This window comes from Eschrichtius robustus, chromosome 13, assembly GCF_028021215.1.
Source record: "Eschrichtius robustus isolate mEscRob2 chromosome 13, mEscRob2.pri, whole genome shotgun sequence".
NCBI lineage: Eukaryota > Metazoa > Chordata > Mammalia > Artiodactyla > Eschrichtiidae > Eschrichtius > Eschrichtius robustus.
In genome coordinates, this window is record NC_090836.1 from 90,444,658 (window position 1) to 90,467,406 (window position 22,749).

General features: G+C 49.1%; 1 protein-coding gene across 1 annotated transcript; it reads right to left on the bottom strand.

Moving 5' to 3' along the window:
• Positions 1–7,310: 7,310 nt before the first annotated feature.
• Positions 7,311–16,760, bottom strand: CKAP4 (cytoskeleton associated protein 4). Its single transcript, XM_068560920.1, has 2 exons — positions 16,305–16,760; positions 7,311–9,800 (listed from the first exon to the last, which is right to left on the bottom strand). Exons 1-2 carry the CDS (start codon positions 16,758–16,760, stop codon positions 8,472–8,474), a joined length of 1,785 nt encoding a protein of 594 aa, XP_068417021.1. The 3' UTR covers positions 7,311–8,471.
• Positions 16,761–22,749: the final 5,989 nt, after the last annotated feature.

Sequence of the window (22,749 nt, forward strand, 5' to 3'; positions counted from 1 at the left end):
AAGCACAGGCCAGCAGACCAGAACTAAGACCAGCCTCCTGATCCCAGGTCCTTTTCTGCCCTGCCTCTTGTCCTTAAAACTTCAGCCGGGGGTACTTCCCTGGCGGTCCAGTGGTTACGACTCCGCGCTTCCACTGCAGGGGGCACAGGTTCGATCCCTGGTAGGGGAACTAAGATCCCTCATGCGGGCACGGCCAAAAAAACAAACAAACAAACAAACAAACCAAGACAATACCAGCGCATGAGAAACGTAGACCTATGTTCCTGAGCTTCTAAGAGTGACTCCATAGGACGGTAAGCATCTTAATACCAGGCAGCTACGCCCGATTGATAACACGCATTTCAACAGAACATTATCGGGTATTTATACGCAGATAGGCTGAGGTTTCCCCACAGCCCATTGCCCAACATGTATTGCTCCTGGCTGTTCATGACCAATACGCTCAGCACGGCCAAGGGGCCACTCGCTTTCCTGCCCAGAATGCAGTTCGCTGCCTGCAGGAACTCAGCTGCCTTGATCCTTTGCTTGCTTCTGGGCATTTCAGAAATTTGCTTAGGCCTGGGATGGAGCCAAAACAACAAGTGGGAGAGAAGAGAAGGAACTAGGCCCTGTCTCCTTAACAGCTAGTCTGTGACCTTGGGGGAGCAACTTCCTCTCTCTGAGACTCAGTCCCCCCTCCCCTGATCTATAAAATAAGGGACATTGGAACCCCTTTTCAGCCTTAGCTCTCTAAGGCCTGCCACATGGCTATTTAGCTTGGCTATCATGAAAAGTAATTAGTTATGTTTAAATATAGCACCTCATGAAGTATAGGGAGATGATCATTTGTTTTCTGATATACACTACTTTAAACAATAAAAGTGTGGGTTTACCACCTCACACCATCCGAATGGCTATCATCAAAAAGACAAGAAACAACAAGTGGCGAGGATGTGGAGAAAAGGGAACACTTTCCACCGTTGGTGGAAATATAAAGTGGTGCGGCCACTATGGAAAACAGTATGGAGGTTCCTCAAAAAAACAAAAACAGAGCTACCAGATGATCCAGCAATTTCACTTCTGGATATTTACCTGAAGAAAACAAAAACACCAATTTGAAAAGATATGTGTACCCCTATGTTCGTTGCAGCATTATTTACAATAGCCAAGATATGGAAGCAACCTAAGTAGATGAATGGATAAAGAAGATGTGTATATATATATATATATATATATATACAATGAAATATTACTCAGCCATAAAAAAGAATGAAATCTTGCCATCTGTGGCAAGACGAATGTGGGTGGACCTGGAGGGCATTATGCTAAGTGAAATGAGTCAGACAGAGAAAGACAAATATGATCTCGTTATATGCGGAATCTAAAAAACAAAACAAACAAACAAAACAAAACAGAAACAGAGTCATAGATACAGGGAACAAACTGGTGGTTGCCAGAGGGACAGGGGATGGAAGGAAGAGATGAAATAGGTAAAGGGGAATAAGAGGTACAAACTTCCAGTTATTAAATAAATAAGTCATGGGGATGTAATGTACAGCATAGGGAATATAATCAATAATATTGTAACAACATTGGACAGTGACAGATGGTTATTAGACTTGTGGTGATCATTTCATAATGTTTAACAATATCAAATCACTGCTGTACACCTGAAACTAATATAATATTTTATGTTAATTATAATTTAATTTTTTAAAGTATGAGTGTTTCCCTATGTGTTTCATGCCCCTTTTTTTTTTTTTAAATTTATTTATTTATTTATGGCTGTGTTGGGTCTTCGTTTCTGTGCGAGGGCTTTCTCTAGTTGCGGCAAGTGGGGACGACTTTTCATCGCGATGCGCGGGCCTCTCACTATCGCGGCCTCTCTTGTTGCGGAGCACGGGCTCCAGACGCGCAGGCTCAGTAGTTGTGGCTCACGGGCCCAGTTGCTCCGCGGCATGTGGGATCTTCCCAGCCCAGGGCTCGAACCCGTGTCCCCTGCATTAGCAGGCAGATTCTAAACCAATGCGCCACCAGGGAAGCCCCTCATGCCCCTTTTTAAAAAATTTTCATTACAAAACATTTCTGACATGCAAAAAGTATCAAGAATATGAAGAGATTGGGAGTTCCCTGGTGGCCGAGTGGTTAGCATTCCAGGCTTTCACTGCCATGACCCAGGTTCAATCCCTGGTCAGGGAACTGAGATCCTTTAAGCCACATGGCATGATCAAAAAAATATATATGTATGGGGAGATGGACATATATGTGATAGTAAAATGTTCATTGCAGTATCTCAGTGGTAAATGTATGTGTTCACTGCACAATTCTTCCCATTTTTTGTCTGAATTTTCATAATAAATTGTTGAGAGAAGAAAAAAGATACTAAGAATAATATAATGAATGCCCAGGTAGCCCCCACTTAGCCGAAGAGATCAATCTGAATGTGGATAGTCAGTATCCTAGCCATTCCTTGATCCTTTTACTATAATATATAGTATTACTTTGTATGCTTCCTTCATTTTATATACAAGTTTTCATACTATGTATTTTCTTCTGCAGCTTTTTTTTTTTCACTCAGCATTTAGTTGAGCAATCCATCCACACTGATACACAGGATTCTGGTTTAATTTATTTTTATTATTGTTTTGAGGTCCATTGTATGAACAAGTGACAAAGTAGTTATTGATCAGGTTACCAGACTTTTTAGGTGTTCACAGTTATTTTAGTCATAAGCAGTTGCCACTACGCCCGTCATTTACATGGTTCCATGTCACCTTGTGTCCATATGAAATGCACGATGGTGTAGACGTCTGTGTGGTAAAGAACATGGCCTGTGGAGCTTCAGGCACATCTGGATCCAGGTGCTCATACTATGTCATCAGGAATCTGTCTAGTACCATCTCTTGGCTTTGCTTTCCTCTATGCTGGCTTCATTCTCAGTGGTCTCTCCACATAGGGTGGCCCGTAGCAGCTCTGGGCTTATATCCTTCCAGTGGACAGAGGGCACTCCTTTCTAGAAAGTTCCAGCAGCAATGGATAAGATTGGGATATGTGTTCATCTTGAACAAATCAGACCGGGAGAATGGGATTTCTCACTGGCCAATCCTGGGTCATGTGCTTATCCCAGTCAGTCTCATCAAAGCGCAGTGGACTGAGAATGGGGAAGGGGTGATGTTCTGAAGAAAACCAGAGGAGTTGTTGCCAAACAAGGGAGGACTGATGCTGGGCAGGCAAAAACAGAGGTCCAGGACCTCATCAGTCCCTCCTGTATGCACCCCTTTACCGCTACACACGTCACACTACATGTGCCATTTCCATATCTGTGTCCCTTTTTCAGCTGGGAATCTCGCAAGGAAAGGAGGGACCCTTTCCCTGTGGACCCAGCCAGAGAGGCGAGAGGAAGAACATTTCCACCACACCTCACCCTCTTTTTTCATCTCAGAGTCATTGACCAGTAAGATGGAGACCCCAAAATGTGTTATCCAGTTCAAAAATCCTACGCACTCAAACAGATGCTGTTTATTGAGCACCTACTATGTGCCACATTTTTTTTAATATGTGACAGAGGCAAGATTTATCAAATAAGAATGTGTCCAGCCTTCTGTAAATATACTAAGAACAATTGTACATTTTAATAGGGTAGATTTTGTAGTATGTGAATTATTGCTCAATAAAGCTGTTTTGTTTTTTTTGTTTGTTTGTTTTAAGGAATGCCAGGTCTTATATAGTATGATTCCATCTATATAAAAATCAAAAACGGGCTAAATTAATCTATGGTGAAGGCAGTCAGAAGAGTGGTTACTTTGGGAGCTTATTGACTACGGGGCATAGGAAACTTCTTGGGTACTGAAAATGTATATCTTGATCTGGTGGTTAGCACATGGTGTGTCATGTGTAGAAATTCATTCAGCTGTGTACTTCAGATGCGTATGCCTTAGAGCACCCATGTTATACTTCAATAAATAGTAAATCCAAGAAGTACTAGGTATTCTTTTTATAAATTTATTTATTTATTATGTTTGGCTCTGTTGGATCTTCGTTGCTGCGCGTGGGCTTTCTCTAGTTGCTGCGAGCGGGGGCTACTCTTCGTTGTGGTGCGCAGGCTTCTCATTGCAGTGGCTTCTCTTGTTGTGGAGCACGGGCTCTAGGCGCACGGGCTTCAGTAATTGTGGCGTGTGGGCTCAGTAGTTGTGGCTCACGGGCTCTAGAGCGCAGGCTCAGTAGTTGTGGCACATGGGCTTAGTTGCTCCACAGCATGTGTGATCTTCACAGACCGGGGATCGAACCCGTGTCCCCTGCATTGGCAGGCAGATTCTTAAACACTGTGCCACCAGGAGAGTCCCAGGACTAGGTATTTTTAAGTGAAGAAAATAAATCAGTTATAGAGTAATTCAGAGCACAGGTTTTTAACTGGGATTTTCTTCTGAAGCCAAAGGGGAGACACTGAAGGATTTAGTGGGGAAAGGACACAGGCTAACTTATGAGAAAGTCTCTTTCTCAGAGCTTTCGAGAAAGATCACACCAGTTACCCATGGAGGATTCCCTGAATGGGAACCAGGCTAGGGACAGGGGAAGCCAAATAGGGGCTGTTCGTATCCTTCAAGACACGGACTGCAGTTTGTACATTTAGCTCTGTTTTTTTCCACATTTACTGCTGGTCTCCTCCCACCTGGACCACGAGCATCATGAAGGCAGGAACCATATGTCTTGTTCCTTGTCATCTCCTCCTTGTCCAGCAAAGAGCGGTACTCTCCAAGTATTGTTGAATGCATATTGAGTGCACAAACCACGTTTCTGTGTTAACAGGCAGGGGGTGCAGTCAGGGGTTGCTGCTGGAATTCAGGCACCATCTGGTGATGGAGTGAAGGCTGGGAGGAGTGGGATGGGGATGGCTGCGTCTGGGCTTCAACCCGAGTGGACGTGGAGGGACAGGAAAAGAGAGAGGTGGGGAGACATGGGTGACTCCTGAGCTTCTGGTTCAAGCAGTGAGGGAGCAGTGGTTCCACTGACTCCAGGGGAAAGTGATGACTTCAGTTTCGAACCCTGTGAGATGTTAGGCAGTGGGGGCAGGGTGTCCAGATGTTACTGGAAAAACAGATCAGTAGCTCAGAATCATGTTTTGAGGAAGACATAGGGTGATTGCAAAATATTTAACCCCTGGCAAAGCATGGGTGCCCACCCGTGAGTACTAATGCTTCCATGAGGGTGAAGCACGGTCCTGGAGACCCCACTACACCAAGGTTTTAGCCTATTAGTTGTTGGACTGTAAGGAGGTTAGTGGTCCCGAGGGAGGGCACTCAGGGGGCTCAGGGCTGCAGCTATTTACCAAGCAGCACAGAAGTATTTCAATCTTTTACCCTCTGGTGTGGCTGCACATGAATGAGCACTGGAGCTCTTACTATGTGCCAGGTGCTGTGTCAGGCTAAAGCCTCTCCACCCATGGCCTCATTCAACCCTCACAATCATCCTGTGAGGTGTCATCATCACCATCATCACTATTCTAAGTGACATGGGATGTGGCAGAGCAGTCTCCTTACCAGCGTGCTGCCAGTCTGGCTTGGGGAATTTCACCGCAGCCTATTATCCTGGTGCTGGACCATCTGCAGTTTAATCAATACCTTCAATTACTTGTGCCTATCGCCTGTGCAAAGGGCGGGGCAAACTCATGTTTCCTGAGGGTTCCCATTACTCATGGACACATTCCAAGAGACTTCCCATAGGCCTTTGCAAACCTATTCTAACCACCCCAGCCCAAGCCTGGCAGAACTGGCCACTCCCTATTCTGTACCCCATTACACCTGGCTAGAGCACCTGTAATTCCTTATGACATCTACCAGCTTACATGACTGTCATTCCCACTTGGCTACAGCTCCTTTAAGGGTAAGGATCCTGTCGAGTGCATCTTGAATTCACTGATACCTAGCAAAATGTCTGGCTATGGGCTCAATAAATGTCCACTGAATGAATGAGTGAGCAGACACGAGCAAGACTGAATTGTGACTGTTATTTGGGGTGAGATCTATCTCATAATGCATTCCTTTTATTTTCACCACTTGAATTTATATCTAACTACTTCTCTGACCCCTGTAGATGTTTTCAACTATTAATATTAAATGAGAATATATTAAACTACTCCACGGTCTGAGGTTAGACTGCAGAAATGATGGTAAAAGAGCAAGAATATGCCTGATGCAACCAACCAAGCTGACAAGGAACAAGAACTTAATTGGCTCCACACATGGGAGTTTATGCTGTTCAGCACCTTCCCCCAAAGAGGGCAAAACAAGCTATTAAAACATAAACTCTGACCTCAAAATAAAAATACAGATGATTTCTAACACCTATAAAATAGGGCCCATCCTGATTGCAAACTGCTTTGGGAGAAAGAGTTGTGAAGCCTTAAGGATCTGCCTCCCTCCAGGACGCCGAATGACGTGCAGAGAAGTTCCAAGATGAGGGACCCTCCAGCCAGAAAGGAGGCTTAAAGCTCCATATGCACTCAGGTCTTGGCCTCCCTCTACTCCCTGAGCGGAAGAGAAAAGAGCTCCTGTAGCCTCTGGCTCTGAAACAGTGGACGGCAGGTGCTGCACAGGTCAGTGTGACCCTGAACTTGCGCTGCTGGAAGCTGGAGGATGCTGCCACAGTTAAGAGCAGGGCTGGGTTCAAACCTCAGTCCTGCCACTTCCTAGCTAATGACCATACATGACGCTTCTCAGCCTGCTTCCCCTCTGTAAAACGGGGAATGATACTGCCTACCTCCAGGGAGTATTAGGAGGAATAAACAGAGGCCTATGAAGTGCTAAGCACCATGCCTGGCATACAGGTACTCGGTTCAGTAAACAGTATCCCTTATTAAGTGGCAGGTGGATGGCAACCTGGGAAGTAAAGGAAACATGCCCAGGTTTACATGGGGGCCAAAGGTCACCAAGATATTCCAAGACAGTGGTCCTTAAACCTGGCTGTGCATTAGAATCAGCTAGGGAGCCTTTAAAATGCTAGTGCCAGCCCTCTGTACACCCACTGAATCTGAATCCATGGGGGTGGGCCCCAGGCATTTCTAAAAGCTCCTAGAAGATTCTAATAGGTAGCCAGGGTTGAGACCCTCTGCTATAGCTAAGATTTGGAGTCAAGCAACGACCTATAAACAAACCTGCTAATAATCAATCAAAACTATGTCCCCAGGCCTAAGAGGGAGGCCATCTTGGTTTTAGAATTGAAAAAAAGTCTTAAAATTGAAAACTTCCCCATCTTTCTAATCCTGAATACTGCATGTTAATAACATACATCGTTAAAAGTTACTAACTTCTCAGAAAGCAACCACTCTGGAAAAGTCATAACAAAGCTCAAGTGTTTATTAAGAATTAAAAATACTGTAAATAAGCCATACAGTTCATTTCACAGTAAACTAAACAAACCTTTTTTTTCCGTTTTCTTTTCCTTTTTTTTTTTTTTTTTTTCTTTTTTAAAGGGCAAGACAGCCATTAAAGGACAGTACAGCTCAAAGGAGAAGGGAAACAGCAAACAGCTACAGAAAATGCACGTGTTCCTCACTGATGGATGGGGTCTGCTGACAGCAAACCTCTTCAGGGACATCGTGGTAAAATAAAGATGTGGCCTCCATTCCCCAGGGAGGCAGCCCATGCCTTTATGAGCAGCTCTCATAATACATTTCTTTAAAGAATCCAAGGATTCCCTTTTCAGGGATTCTAAACCCTTATTCTAAACACATTATTTGGGGACCCTACCAAGAGGCGACATAGGTCGGCCACAGGGGACTCTGGGGGGGGTTGTGCCTTCACATTCTGAACCGTCTGGATTCTTTTGCATAGTTATCATTGAGATGGAGAAATGGTTCAGGAATGAAAAAGACACGTACCCCAGAGAACCAAGCAGCTGGCTCTTTTCAACTAAAGACGGAGGGGCTTGTCCCCCACCCAATTCAGAGCTGACATTTATGAGCTGTAACCAGTTTAAAGTGGAAGACAAGAAGTGAGTGACAGCTCATTAAAACCTCGGCCAGAAGTACTAAAAAAAAAAAAAAAAAAAAAAAGTGAAATGAATTTTCCGTAAAGACAATTAGAAAAAAAAGTACCTCCTCCCCCCACTTTTTTTTTTTAACGTGAAATCTGCCAGCCAGGCAGGGTTTCTGAGGTTAATCTGCTTCTGTTTATCCTCGGTTGCAGCCACTACGGTTCTTCCCTGACACTAGGGAGAAACATCCCTTCCAGAAGGCACCTCTGATGCACAGGGGCCGGGCCTTCTGGAAACCCACCCAAAGCAGCAGCAGAAGGCCTGCGCAACCGATAGCGCGTGGTAACCATCGTAAATAAATTAACCGGGCACAAAAACACAGAAGGCCCCAGTGGTCCCGGTGGTGTGGCCGGCTCTTCGGGAGGGACCAGGCCCTGGGGGGAGGGGCGCGGGGGCGAACCACACATTTTTTGGTCAGGAGAAACTGGACTCGCCATCCGCGCCCTGCACACGCAATCCATTTAGACTTTCTCGTGAATCTTTTCCACTTTCACAAACAACCTATCCAGGTCATTCCTCAGGTCCTCTAGCAAACTTCTGGCTGACTCCAAGTTGTTCTCATTGGTCTCAATCTTCACTGAGTACGCGACCAAACTGTCCACGGCAGTCCTGAGCATTTTCAAGTCCGCCTCCACCTGGCCCACGGAGGCTCTGAGGTTGTCCAGAGAGGAGAGTCTGTCCAGCAGGTCCTGGGGGGGCGCGGCGGCGTCGCGGCTGAGCAGCGTGCGGACCTGCTCCTGCACCTTCTGCAGCGCCTCCACGGCGCCGGGAAGCTCGGCCACGCGACGCTTCAGTTCATCCACGTCTCCGACCAAGGAGAGCTGGGCCTCACCGAGGCCGCGCACCCTGCCCGCCAGGCCGCCGGCATCCGCGTCAACATCTGCGTCGGGGGCGGGGCCCAGGCCGGCCACGCGCTCCTGCAGGTCCGCCAGGTGCCGCGCCTGCTCCTCGCTCTGCGCGCGCAGGGCCTCCAGCGTCTCGCGGTGGTGCTCCCAGGCCGCCCGCGCCGCCTGCACCCCATCTTCCACGCTCTGCAGCCGCGAGTCCAAGCCCTGGCTCTCCTTCTGGAGCGTTTCGAAGGCCTCGGAGGGTCTGAAGACCCCGTCTTCTTCCGGCCTGAGGGCTGCGGCCTTCAGCTGGCCGAGCTCCTCCTCGAGTCCCCGGATCTCCTCGGGGAGGCGGGCGGCCGACTCCTCCGCCCGGAGGACCTTCTCCATGAGCGCCTGCAGGGTGTGGTGCTCCGAATCGGCCGCCTCCTTGAACCTCTGCTGCTCCTGTTTGAGGCTCACCAGCTCTTTGACCTCCGTGTAGACATCAGACTCCATGGTCTGGACTGTGCTTCTCAGGGCCTCAATGTCCTTCTCTTTGGACTTCACCGAGGTTTGTATTTCCTTCACCGCTTCCTTCAAGGCTTTCAAATCCTGCTTGTATCCCTCCGAGTCTTCCAGAGAGGCGACCTTGGCCTTCACGTCGTTTATTTCCTTCTGGCTCCTCTTCTGGACCTCGGTGAAGATGGCGATGTTGTCGTTGATGGACTTGGTGAGCTCAGTCAGCCTTTCCTCCACCGTGTTCTCCAGGGATGTGAAGTCCCGCTCCCGGGCGTCCTTGACCACGTGGATCCCATCCGAGAGGTCTTTGAGGATCTCATTCTGGAGTTTTTGTAGAACTTCACTGATGCGGTTGATCTCGCTCTCCCCTTGCTTCACGGCTTTCTCTGTGAGATCTTGTTTATGTTGGGAGCTTCTCACGAAGGACTCAAAAGTCCCGAACGTGGCTTGCAGAGACTGCACCTGTAACCAAAATCCAGATGTTAACCACAGAGAAGAGCTGATGGGTTTTATGCGATTCAGCCGTATTTCTTTTCGTTTGCCCAGCTTACAGGTCCCTCCTCCTCCAGAACAGTACCATCATTTTTCCTTTAGGGAACCATCCTTGCACACAGCCCATGTGGTTTGGGGGACCAACCCCAAGGCCGGCTCCAAGTGCTCCAGGCCTGACCAATCAATGCTTTCCGTCCACCCACTTCCCCACCTGCTCCTGGAACCACAGTGATTAGCCCGCGGATGGGCATGTGGCCTAAAGCAGACCAACAAATCGATTCCAAAACTTCTCTTAAAACTATTGGGAAAGGAAACCTCTTTCTACTGGGATTGCTAGCTATAGGATGAGGGAAGCCTGGAACAGCTCAGACCAGCACATGACCAACGCCTGCCTACAAATCCAGCCATCACAGAGGGAAGCAGAACTAAGAGATGGCAAGGTCAAGTTCTGAAGACACAATTTAAATCCCTGGATACAGCTATACTGAAGGAACCTACTCTGGAACTTTTTTGTTTGAGCCAATAAATTCTTTCCCTTCCTCCATGTCTGTTTACGCCAGTTTAAGCTGAATTTTTAGCTCTTGCAACTGAAAGAGTCTCAAGTTTTCACAGAAACAAAGCTGAGGCACATGGGAGACACTGGGCAGGGAGGCAAGAGACAAGGTTCGGGTCTCTGCTCACCTCTTGTAGCTGTGTGGCCCTGAACAAATCACTGTCCTCACCTGAAAATGTGATCAGTGGACCAGTGACCCTTAGCATTTTCTGGCTTTGTGAACACATTATGATCCTGTTTGCCACTACACCTTTATTCTAAATAAATTCTACCCTAAACAGGGTCTGACCTGGGATCCACCCCCAGGAGCAGGTTTAATGTACTGAGAGGCTGAGTATGATTATTAATGGCCTGGGCTTCATCCTGATGTGGCACATGGTACCACCTAAAATGCTTTCTTGCCAAAAAAAAAAAAAAAAAGAGAGAGAAGAAAAAAGAATCCAAATCTGTCAAGTTTCTAGCTCTAACCACCAATTCACAGAAAACATACAAGAGTGAAACATGCCATGAGGATACAGTCAAATCCACAATGTAGAAAATTCTGCAGGACAAATAATCAGGATCTTCAACAAAGAAATGGCATATTTAAAGGGGGAAATATAAGAAACTATTAGAGATTAAAAGAAACTTAAGAGATTTCTCAATTAAATGTAATGTGTGGACTTATATGGATCCTGCTTCAAACAAACCAACTGTAAAAGAGACATATTTTTGAGAAAGTCAGGGAAATCTGATTTTGGACTGGGTATTAGGTGATAATCAAGAATTACTGTTAACCTTGTTAGGTGTAATATACTGTGTTTTGTCAAAAGAAGCAAAGAAGAAGAAAAGGAAAGAACGGAAAGGAACTCTTTATTTGTTAGAAATAAATCCCAGAATACTTTGGGTCAACTAATGTGTCAGTCAAAATTAAAATTAGGTCACTATCCACGGGGTCTGCCAGGGCCACAGGGGCCCTTCAGAGGGTCTAGAATTGAACTGACAATATTTTCTGAAGCCCTGCACCCACCTGTGCCCACTGAATCTTCCAGGGAAAGACAGGCCAGCTTCTCTGCCCATGCTTAAGCCATTCAGCAGACCTGGGCCATTTCCCAATACCGAGAGCATCAGAGCATCTGAGAACAAGACAACCAACACGTGTGCACCCAACACGGTGGTGGAGTAGAGTGCTTCAGACCCATACTGCTCCACCTCCAGCCCAAAAAGAGCACAACAAAACGGGCGGAGGAAGGGCTGGTGAGGGGATGAAATTAAAATAGCAAAAAATTGATAATTATTGAAAATAGTATTCCCTATATTGATCTCTTCTTTTGTTTATGCTTGAACATTTCCATGATGGACAGCTAAAAAAATAAAATAGCATGGGTTCTGGAACCAGACTGCCCATGTTCAAATCCTAGCTTGGACACTTCCTAGCTGTGTGATCTTGGGCAAGTTATTCAGCATATCTGTGCCTTGGTTTCCTCACCCACAGGATGGAAACAAAGATAGTACTGTACCTAAGTCATAGGCTTGTCTTGTGAGGATGAAGTGAGCTTAATCCACTTTACATATTAATATGTAAAGTGCTTAAATTGTGCCTAACACATAATGATCAATAAACAGTAACTGTCACCTTCATTATCATTTAATCTTTCTTCTGGAGTAGCTCAGAAGTCTGGAGATTCCTAGCCCACCCTTGGCCCAATGCCAAAGGGCAAATGCTATAGGTGAACAGGACCCCGGGCTCTAGTTCCAGCACCACCAATAACCAGCTCTGTGAGCACAAGTAAGTCACACTCATATTCCAAGTCCCAAGTTTGTCATCTATTAACAAATAGGTTTCTAAAGTCCTTTCTGGCTTCCACCGGTCTATGATGTTAAGACAGATTAGAATAAGATTCTCAAGGACTCCAGAATACTAGACGATTTCCCTGCTTAAGCAAATATAACCTAGAGCTCACCTCTGAAATTAGGTTATTCAATCACAGAACCTGCCTGTTCTGAGCACAGCATTCAAAACAAAGGTGTGAACAGGTAGGCACACTACCTGCAACATGGCAGACGTTCATCACTGTTTTCTGAATGAATCAAAGAATGAACGCATTTACAGAGAAAGGCCTGATGAAGACAGAGCTGGTCTATTTCCCCCGACCCCTGACTGTCACTCCTAACCTGGGCTGGCTCTTTACAAATGGCTAGGAAGGAGACTAGATCAGAAATTATGGATGAAACCAAACAGATCAACCCGTGACACTGAAAAGAGTACAGAAAGTGTCTCCCTATGATGGTGTTGTGAGCTGTTCACCTTCACATGCAAAGACCTCATTATAATCAATATGCAGGGGACTTCCCTGGTGGCGCAGTGGATAAGACTCCACGCTCCCAATGCAGGGGGCCCAGGTTCGATCCCTGGCCGGGGAACTAGATCCCACATGCAGGCCACAACTAAGGAGCCCACCTGCTGCAACTAACAGCCAGCGCAACCAAATAAATATTAAAAAAATAATAATAATCAATATGCAGTGGATACATGTTTCCCCAACATATGGGGGATACCCACTAAGTGGTGGACAAGATGCCAGAGCAAAGTAACGCTAAGACAGGTTCCCTGTCATCAAGGGGCTCACAGCAGGGGGCAGGAGAAGAGAATAGTGGTGGCTCACATTCAACAGGACACTTGATGTATACCAATGATTATGCAAAGCACTTCAGAGACATCATCCCAGTCCACCCTGATAATAATCTCATGAGTTGGTAGCTCCTATTAATCCCCATTTTACAAAGCAGGAGCCTGGGAAGTGGTAGAGCTGAGCATCAAAACCCAAGAATGTCTGACTTTAGAACCTGCGCTCTTAGCCTCCAGTGATACGCTCAGAAGGAAGCATGTTCAAAGTGTACTGAGTGCCTGGAGGAGATGCTGCCTCAGCCTCAAGCCTTGAATCCTAGCCCAGAGTCAAGATGAGAAAACAAAGAAATACGACCAGAGAACTCACTCATCCACAAATAGCTTTTAGTCTCATTAAACTGTCCCCACCAGGCCTAAGCCTACTCCTATACTCTACGCCACCCTGGATCTGCCAGAGCAACCCAGGCCCTTCAGAGGGCCTAGAGCTGAACTACCAACATTTTCTGAAGCCCTGCACCCACGTGTGCCTGCTGCATCTTCAGGGTAAGAACAGACCAGCCTCTTGGCCCATTCAGCAGACCTGGGCCGTGTCCCAATACCAAGAGCATCTGAGAACAAGAGAGACCAGGTGGGCACGCAAAAGGGCAGTGGAGTAGCGTGCTTCAGAGTCACACTGCTCTGACTCCAGCCCCACCTCCACCACTGAGGGTCTGCACGTCCCTGAACGAGAAACACAACCACTCCAGGCTCAGCTGGCCCATCTATGAAATGGTGCTAACACCTCAGACGGTGGCTGGGAATGCCTGGCCCACAGTGAAGACTAACTATGAACAAAATAATACCGTAAGAATATGTCCCTGCGAAGAAGCAAACCCCAGCCCCCACCAAACCTCACAGAGAGGGCAGTGAGAGGCTCAAACTTAGGTTGTCAGAGGGCCCATCCATCACTACTCACTCCTCAATGCAGAATAACATTTCCTGGCCACCCCGGAGGTGCAGAGGGAAGTGGCCACACACTGTGGAAGATCCTGTGTGCCAAATGCCCCCGTTCTGGGCATGTTCTGAGTTCCAAGTCAATGAAATAAGCATCAATTGAACACCTACTAGGTAGCAGGCAAGGCATGGGAAAGATAGCATGATGAACAGGCGACTGGTTAAGAGTATTCTAGGAGTTCACTGCAGTTTGAGTCCTAGCCCTGCCACTTGCCAGGTGTGTAACCACGCAGAGTTCCTCAGCTTCCTTGTGTTCACTTTCCTCATCTGGGAAAGGGGGATCATAACAGTCCTTACCTGTTGGGCTTGTGACAGTCAAAAGAGATGAGTGCACAGTAAATATGAAGGATTAAATATTAGCTTGATTATACCACTAAATTAAAAGAAAGGTCATGATTTCAATGGTTTACAGCCAGGTGGACTCTTAAAAATCTGGACAGAGCCCTCCCCTTAATGTGGACATGGGAAAACTGAGTCCCCAAAAGGAAAGGAATCTGTACAAAGCTGTGATGGAGGAGGGGTGGGAACCTGAAAGGAGAATAAGGCAGGGGCAGGGAGGAAGCAGAGAGAGAATCAAGTTCAATTTCTTCCACCTCAGTTCAAGACCTCCACCATCTTGGCCTCGACCTCCGCCTCCCCCCTCACAGCTTCCTATGTTACTTCCTCCCCCCTCACAGCTTCCTATGTTACTCTGCTACAGGCAGGGTAGCCACATGCTGTCCCCCAAACAAACCTGTCTGTTCTTCACTCCTTCTCTCAACAGTTATCCATTACCATCTAGATCTAGACTGGCACTACCCTGGTCACCAGGATACAGGACTGGGCAAACTCCACCCTCTCTCTCTTCTGAACTCGCACAGCAGTCACCCTCAGCTGAAACCCACCTGTGTGCTGCTTCACAAATAGGATTTGTCTTTTGCACCTTCGCACCCTCCACAGGGCCTACGAGGAGCCACATGACCATCAGACTTCACCAAATATTATGATTGATTGGTAAGTGGGTGGATCGAAGAGAGGAAACTGAGAGGCTAGTGATTATACTCCAGCAGTATGTCTATTTTTTAAGAATGATCTGACATTCAGGATAGGCAAAGCAGCACTGCCTACTTAATTCCCTTCGAGAAGTCACCTCCCTTGGCCTGCAGCATGGAGTGAGATGACTCACTCCAGCTGCTCTGCCAGTCTTAGGAGGAAATTCCTAGTCCTGCATATTCCACACAAGTCGATAGAAACTTGGCAGGGCAGGCAGCATGCTGGGAAAAGAAGGCAGCAGTTCCGGGCTCAGAAGTGGTGGCGGGATTTTTTGTTTCGATCATGCAACCAACTTTCATTGAGCAATGACATTAGGGGAGGACGCAGGAATGAGGCTGAGGGAGCTGCACTTGGTGTAGGAAGAAAACAGAAAGGGTGGAACCTGAGCAACTTCGTGTTGAAAGGGAGGTCCATCCATACCTGAAATAGGCCCCTGTGGACCCTGCACTCCGCAGTGGCCTAGACACTGTCATGCAGTCTGCCACTCAAGAGCTGGGGTCTTTATCAATTCACTTAATCTCTAAACCTCAATTTTCTGGTCTGGAAAATGGAGTCAAAACTGCCAGTCCTCCCTCCCAGGGTTGCTATGAGAATTAGATAGTAAGTGAGTAAGCCCTCTAAACACCATATAAATGTGGTATTATTCACCAGTATGACCTAGTATTTTTGGCCTTTCCTTTCCTCTAAAGCTGAAATATGCTACTTCCAAGGCCCACATAGGTACACTGGTCCAATAAAGGGCAAGGAGCCTAAAGAGATGAGCTATTTCATTAGAACTACACAAACGAGTAAGACTACTAGCTTTTCTTTCCCCAGGCTCCAGGTCTATTAAGATCTGGCTCAGATGTCTCCCACTGGGAGAGCAGAGGTGCGGCCTTGCCCGAGGCTTCCAGGGATGCGCTGGCTTCCCTTCCAACCTCCTCTTCAGACAACTCTGCCCATTCAGCGGTTCCTAATCCAAAAAGAATGGGCTTCCCAGAGCCTGCCGGCTTCCTTACAGGTCACCGCTAACGTCCTGTGACAGGCCCTTGGCCCACCCTCCCGGGCCGGCCAGACCATCCTCGAAGCGGTCCATCCCTCGGGGCCGATTCCTCCGCGGCCATTAACAAAGAGGGTCTGGGGACTGCTTCGGAACTAGGGGGCCGGGGCGGGGGCACCCCGGGCCGCTGGCGGAGGACACCGGGCCTAGGCCGGCGAGGGGCCCGGCCGGGAGGGCACGAGGGGGCCCGGCCGTGGGTGCGTGGGCAAGCCGCCGGGCGCACGGGGTCTGGGGGGCCGGGGTACCCACCTTCTGCTCGACGCCCTGCAAGCCCTGACCCAGCTCCTCCCTCTGCCGGGTGAAGTCCTGGTGGCTTCGCCGGACCTGCTGGACCTCCTCCAGGACGTGGTGGACACACCAGCCCGAGAAGGCGGCCGCCGCCACCAGGGCGAGGTAGAAGAGAAAGTTGAGCACCCGGCCGAGCCTGCGCGAGCAGGACGCGGAGGACGAGGCGGCGGCGGCGGCGGCGGCAGCGGCGGAGGACTTGCCGCCGCGGTGGCCGCCCTTGCCGTGCGCCTGGTTCTGCGGATGCTGCGGCGGGTGCTGCTGCGGATGCGGCGCGGGCGGCGGCGGCGGGTGCTGCTGCGGCGCCGGCGGCGGCTTCTTCGCCACGTCATCCGCGCCGCCCGACGGGTGGGCGCCCTTCTCCGAGGGGCTCGCGGCGCCGTGGCCGCCCTTGGAGCCCCTTTGTTTGGCCGAGGGCATGGCGGGCGCGGCGGCGAGTGAAGCCGCGGACTGCGAGGCGAGCGAGCGGGGCGCGCGGCCCAGGAAACTTCCTCGGGCTCCCCCGGGGCTGGGCGAGCGGCACGCGGGCGCTGCTGGCGTCGGAGCGGCCGTGAGAGAGAAAGCGAGCGGGCGGGCGAGGAAGGAGGCCGGGCGAGCGAGGAAGGAGGAGGGGGCCTGGCTCCGCCGCCTCCGCCACCGCCGCGGCGCCGACCCCGCCTCCCGGGAAGGGAGGCCGGCAGAGCAGAGCCGGGAGCGCCTGCCTGCCACGCACGCTGGGGCCGGCGGGCGGCCCCTCCCCCTGCCGCCACGACCCCAAAGAGGGAGGGCCGAGCGGGGGGCGGCTCCGCAGGGTCTAGGGGGCTGGACCAAGTCGGGGGGAGGGGGGGCGGTCGAGGGAAAGGTGGCGGCCCAGCGGGGTGTACGGGAGCCGGGGTGGGATGGAGGTGGCCGAAGGGAGAGGGACGGCCCAGCAGGGTCCGGGGGTCGGGGCAGGCGGCTGAAGTGGGAGGGGGCAGGAGGCAGCCGAGGTGGGGAGCGACCGGGCTGGGTCAACGGAGGCGGGAACCGGCGCCGAGTGGCCGAAGGGAGTGGGCGGAGGGCTGGGTCGACTGGGACCGGGACTGGCGACTGAGCTGAGGCCACGGGGGCCCCGGGGATAGGCGGCCGAGATGGGGGTGGCCAGGCGTGTCGGAGAGGGGAGAGCCGGGGAACACCCGGTGCAGTGGGCCACGTGGGAGCCCCGCTCCTTTCTGGACCTGTGCGGAGAGAGGAAATGAAGGGGGGGACCCCAGGAGCCCTGCCCCTGGGAGTGGGAGCAAAGGGGCGGGAACACACCCCCCCCATTCCTTTCTGCTGGGAGTTGGGGAAATCCCCACCCCCCTCCCCCCATCCCACCCTCCAAGCCTCCGCTGGTTGGACCTTGTCCTTTTCCTGGGGTTTGAAGGCGGAGGCAGAAAGGGCTTTCTGAAAACCAGTTGGCTGCAGGGGCATGTTTAAGGGAAGTTAGCAAAGATTCTCGGACTGTGTGAAGACTGTTCAAGAGAAGACTTGAGCGGCCCACTTAGCCCAGCCAGTCCGCCGTCGACGCTGTTGACTTTTTTCTGAAGGCCTTTCAGCTCCATTTTCTTTTTGGGGGCCCACGCTCTGGCGTCAGCCCCTACCACGGACAGGCTCTGGGCTGCGCGCTGGGAAACCAGCAGTGGCTGCAATGAGAGGGAGGCAGATCAGGGTCACCCCTACTTTGGTAGAAGGAAATATAATAATGCCAGGCTCTGTGCTTAGCAACTTACATATATATTCTCCAGCCCTCACTGATAGCTTGTAAGGTAGGAATTATTTTACCCACTTTATAGGAAGGAAACTGAGGCTGAGCCCGGCCCCAACTGATTGGCTCAAGGTCTCACGCACCGTGATTTGAACCTTGGTCTGCTCCTTTCAGAGCCTGTGCCGCTTAATGGGCCCCAGAGAAATTAAGCAATTTGCCCACTCTCAATAAGGCTAGTTAGTGCTGTGGCAGGGACAGAGCTCCACTCCACAAGCTTCTTTACCCCTGAACCTGGTGTCTGTGTGTGCCTGTGCGTTAGGAACCCTGTTTCTTCTGCCTGGAAACTTCTCCCTATTCCTTCTTTTTAAAAAAATATTCCAGGGGTTCCCTGGTGGCGCAGTGGTTAAGAATCAGCCTGCCAATGCAGGGGACACGGGTTCGAGCCCTGGTCCGGGAAGATCCCAACATGCCAAGGAGCTACTAAGCCCGTGTGCCACAACTACTGAGCCTACACTCTAGAGCCCGTGCTCCGCAACAAGAGAAGCCACCGCAATGAGAAACCCACTCGCTGCAACTAGAGAAAGCCCACTCGCAGTAACGAAGACCCACTGCAGCCAAAAATAAAATATAAATAAATAATTTTTCTTAAAAAAGATGCTTTTAAAAATCACTCGTGAATGAACACACGTGCCTGCCCTCAAGGGGCCTGCATTACATTTGGAGAAATGTGCAAAAAAATTCCAAAGACTAAATTGTGTAGTTGAGAATATAAATGTAAAGGGAACTTGGAAAGCAAACCACTGGGCAGCACGTGGGGAAGTCTTCTGAGACGGAAAGTTCTTGAGCAAAGCCTTAAAGAGTGGATTTGCATAGGAGGAGAGCAGGGGGGATATTTCTGAGGCGGAAGATTCTTGAGCAAAGCCTTGAAGAATGGATTTGCATAGGAGGAGAGCAGGGGGGATATTTCTGTGGCGGAAATGGGGTGAGGCCAGGACACCTGTCTGACACGAAGGGTGTGAGCTGCGATTAGGAAAGAGAGAGTTGAGCTGGGTGGAGTGGGTCCAGATTGCAGAGGTTCACAGAAGCCAGGCAGGCAGGCAGAAGAGTCGCTATTAGTGTGGGAGGCCAGAGTAGATTATAGCAGGTTCTGGACTAGAAATATAATCATTTGCCCCAGACAGAGAGGAATGTTCCCACTGCTGCTAAATACTAGGAGCTCTTGTAGAAAACGCCTAGCTCTGGGCTTACAACTCTGACCTAGGAGAGGGGAAAGGAGATGGCAGAGGAAATCAGAAAACTAACTCATCATGAAGCTGCTAGAAGAACCTTGCTTAAAAACTTCAGCTAGGGGTTCCCTGGTGGTGCAGTGGTTGAGAATCTGCTTGCCAATGCAGGGGACACGGGTTCGAGCCCTGGTCCCAGAAGGTCCCACGTGCCAAGGAGCAACTAAGCCCATGCACCACAAGTACTGAGCCTGCACTCTAGAGCCCGCGAGCCACAGCTACTGAAGCCCGCGAGCTTAGAGCCCGTGCTCCGCAGCAAGAGAAGCCACTGCAATGAGAAGCCCGCGCACCGCAACGAAGAGTAGCCCCCCGCTCACCGCAACTAGAGAAAGCCTGTGCGCAGCAACAAAGACCCAGCGCAGCCAAAAATAAATAAATTTAAAAAAAAAAACAATTTCAGCTGAATTCAGATTGTGTTTCAAAATCTCTAGTGCAAAAAAAGTAACCATCCTCCTTCAAGCAGTCATCTGTGTTAGGTCAGAGGTAGTGATAACTTGCAAAGTGGCTTTTGGGGCCCAGACAAGCTCTGGCCTGGGAGGCAGGTGCCCTGCTTTTTAGCCTTAGTTCTGCCACCAAACTAACTCTGTGACCTTGAGAAGTGTACTTAACCTCCTCTCTGGATTTCAAGGTCACCAGTTCTGTATCTCTAAAGGCCTTTCTCATTATTAATCTATTTCTCAGAGAAAACAGTCATCTGATTATTATGAGAAATAATTAAATTTTTAAAAGTTGATTCAGAACATAGGCCAGATATAAGAATGACAGGTTTCTCAACCTTCTGCCTCTACTGAGCCCTGGAAGAATGAAGGGAGGGGGGGGACGCACCGTGACTATCATTAGTGTTTCCCTCTTGCTCTTTTCCTTTGGGAGGTAGTGAAATATAATGGTTAAGACACAGGCTCTGGGATAGACTGACACGTTCAAATTCAGCTCCATGACTGACTGGGGAATGTGACCTCTGTGAACCTCTGTGTCTTCATCTGTGAGATGGGGGTAATAAAACCTACTTCACCTGGTTGTTGTGAGGGTTAAATGAGAGACACCATACAATACTGGGCCCATAGCAGGGCTCAGTGAATAAAGGGTAGTTAATACAATTTGCAGAGTCACTGAAAGTCTAGCTGTACAGAGCTTCTATGTCTAGATTTCAACGATTTTCTTTCATCATTATTTCTTGGAGCTCCCAGCACCATATGCGGCTTATAGACCACAGGCTTTGATGTGTTTAACTTGAAAAAGCAGCACTGTTTCCCCCTGGGGTGTGGTTCCACTGTGGTGTTCGGCTACACCCAGAGAAGGAGGTTGGTAAGTAGCCATGGAAGTGCACCTTCTAGGGCAGGAAGGCTCCAACGGTTCTTCTTGGAGATTACCATTCTTCTACCCCATTTTCTGAGTCAGCACAACAAGCATTTAGAGGAAGTTCCCTTCTTTTCCTCCTGATTTCTTCTCTTCTATCCCTTTTCCATTTCATCCTCCCTAAAGTGTGTTCAATGGTCAGGAATGTAGGTGGAAAAGAGGAGCCAGAGACATCTCTTCCTTTCCCCCAGCTTATGCAAAGATGCTTCTGAACACCTTGAACTACATGGATCTTAAACTACATGGAGCTTTGTAAGCCTGCAGCCCTCTTGGTTTTCTGCATTTCAGTTAGAGGGTCTAAATAGAAAGCCCCTATAACTTCAATTGCTTCTTCTCTGTTCCAGGTTGACAAGACCCCCAGAGGCCAAGGCATGAGCCCAAATGCCCCACAAACAGGGCCTGTGTTAGCCTCAGTGGTTCCCAGTCCCAGGAGTCCCCCAGCTCCAAACCCTGAGCTCCATGCAGTAGGGGAATTCTTTCTTGGAACTCCCAGCACCATACGAGGCTTCACCTCACTGAGCCCCAGTTTTTATGGAAGAAAACCATAGTCCCTACCTTACAGAGGCAATGTGAATACTCACTTGATTTTCTCCTCCACTCATGGTCTTCCTCATCCCAGCACATGCCAATAACATCTGTCCAGTTGCTCAGGAATCATCCTCAACTCCTCTCCTTCTGTCACCCATCCCCCCACACCCAATACAATATGTTAGCAAATCTTGTTGACTTTACCTTCAAAATATATCCAGCATCTCTGACTTCTTGTGACCTGCACCATTATCCCACAGATCCAAGTCACCACCCGACTCACACTTGAGTTATTGAAATAATTTCATACTGGCCTCCCTGCTTAAGCACTTGCTGCTGCCCTATGGTCTTTTTTCAATACAAAAACCAGAGCAATTCCTGAAAATATGTCAGATCATGTCACACCTCTTTCCAAAACCCTCCAATGACTTTTCAAGATAGTCGGAGTCAAAGGCAGTTTCTACAATGACCTCCATGGTCCCCGTGTCCTGGCTCCCTACTGCCTCTCTGATCTCATCCCTTCTTACTTGCCCCCTTGATTACTGCCATCCAGCCACACTGGCCTCCTATTGCTCCTCAATATGCCAGGTATGTTCCTACCTTGGGGGCCTTTTTAATTTCGTCCCCTGTGCCCAGTGAAATTTACCCCCAGGTATCCATGAGGTGGTGTTCTTCACTTCCTCAATTCAAATGTCACCTCTAGGCAAGCTCTCCCCTGACCATCTTATATAAAATAACAACTGCCCAACCTGAGACACTGTCGATCCCTCTTTCCCTGCTTTTTTTCCTCTGACCTACTATATATTTGCTTATTTAATTATTACTGCCTGTTTCTTCTCATTAGACTGGAAGTTCCATGATTGGGAACTTTATTTAGCTCACTCTTGTATCCCCAGTACCTAGAACAATATGTCTGGCACATAGTAGGAGCTCAGTGAATATTATGAATCTCGCATTATTTAAAATGTATCTATGTAGGGCCTTCTCTTTCATGAGATAACCACAGTGTCTTATGAAAGGAAGGACAGTGGAGGGGGAGGGGAGGAACCCAGTGAGAAATGACCTCCTAGAACTTCGATATCAAGTTGATGGGGATGATGATGATGATGGCAACGATGATGGGGAAGGGAATGACAAAGAGAGGATGACGGCTAGCTCCGTGAGGCTGTAGGGGGACTGCAACATCACAGTCAGCTGACATTTACGGCTCGCCTACTCCAGGCACTATGCCAGGAATTTCACATGCTTTACCTCCTTCCATGCTCAGCGAGTCTTTGATGTAGGCACCACAGTGGTACTGATCCAGTTTACCGACGAGGGGGAACAACTCTTACACAAGGTGACACATCTTGAGAATGGTGGGAGTCGGGCTAGAATCCAGGCGATTGATCCTGGAGCTCATACCTTCAACCAACACATGAATGTGTAGACCAATAAGAAGACCAAGCCTAGTATGATGAGGTAATTTATCCAAGGCTAGCCAGGCTTCTGATGAAATCCAGACTCTTAATAAGCACCATGAATCTCAGACTGGGAA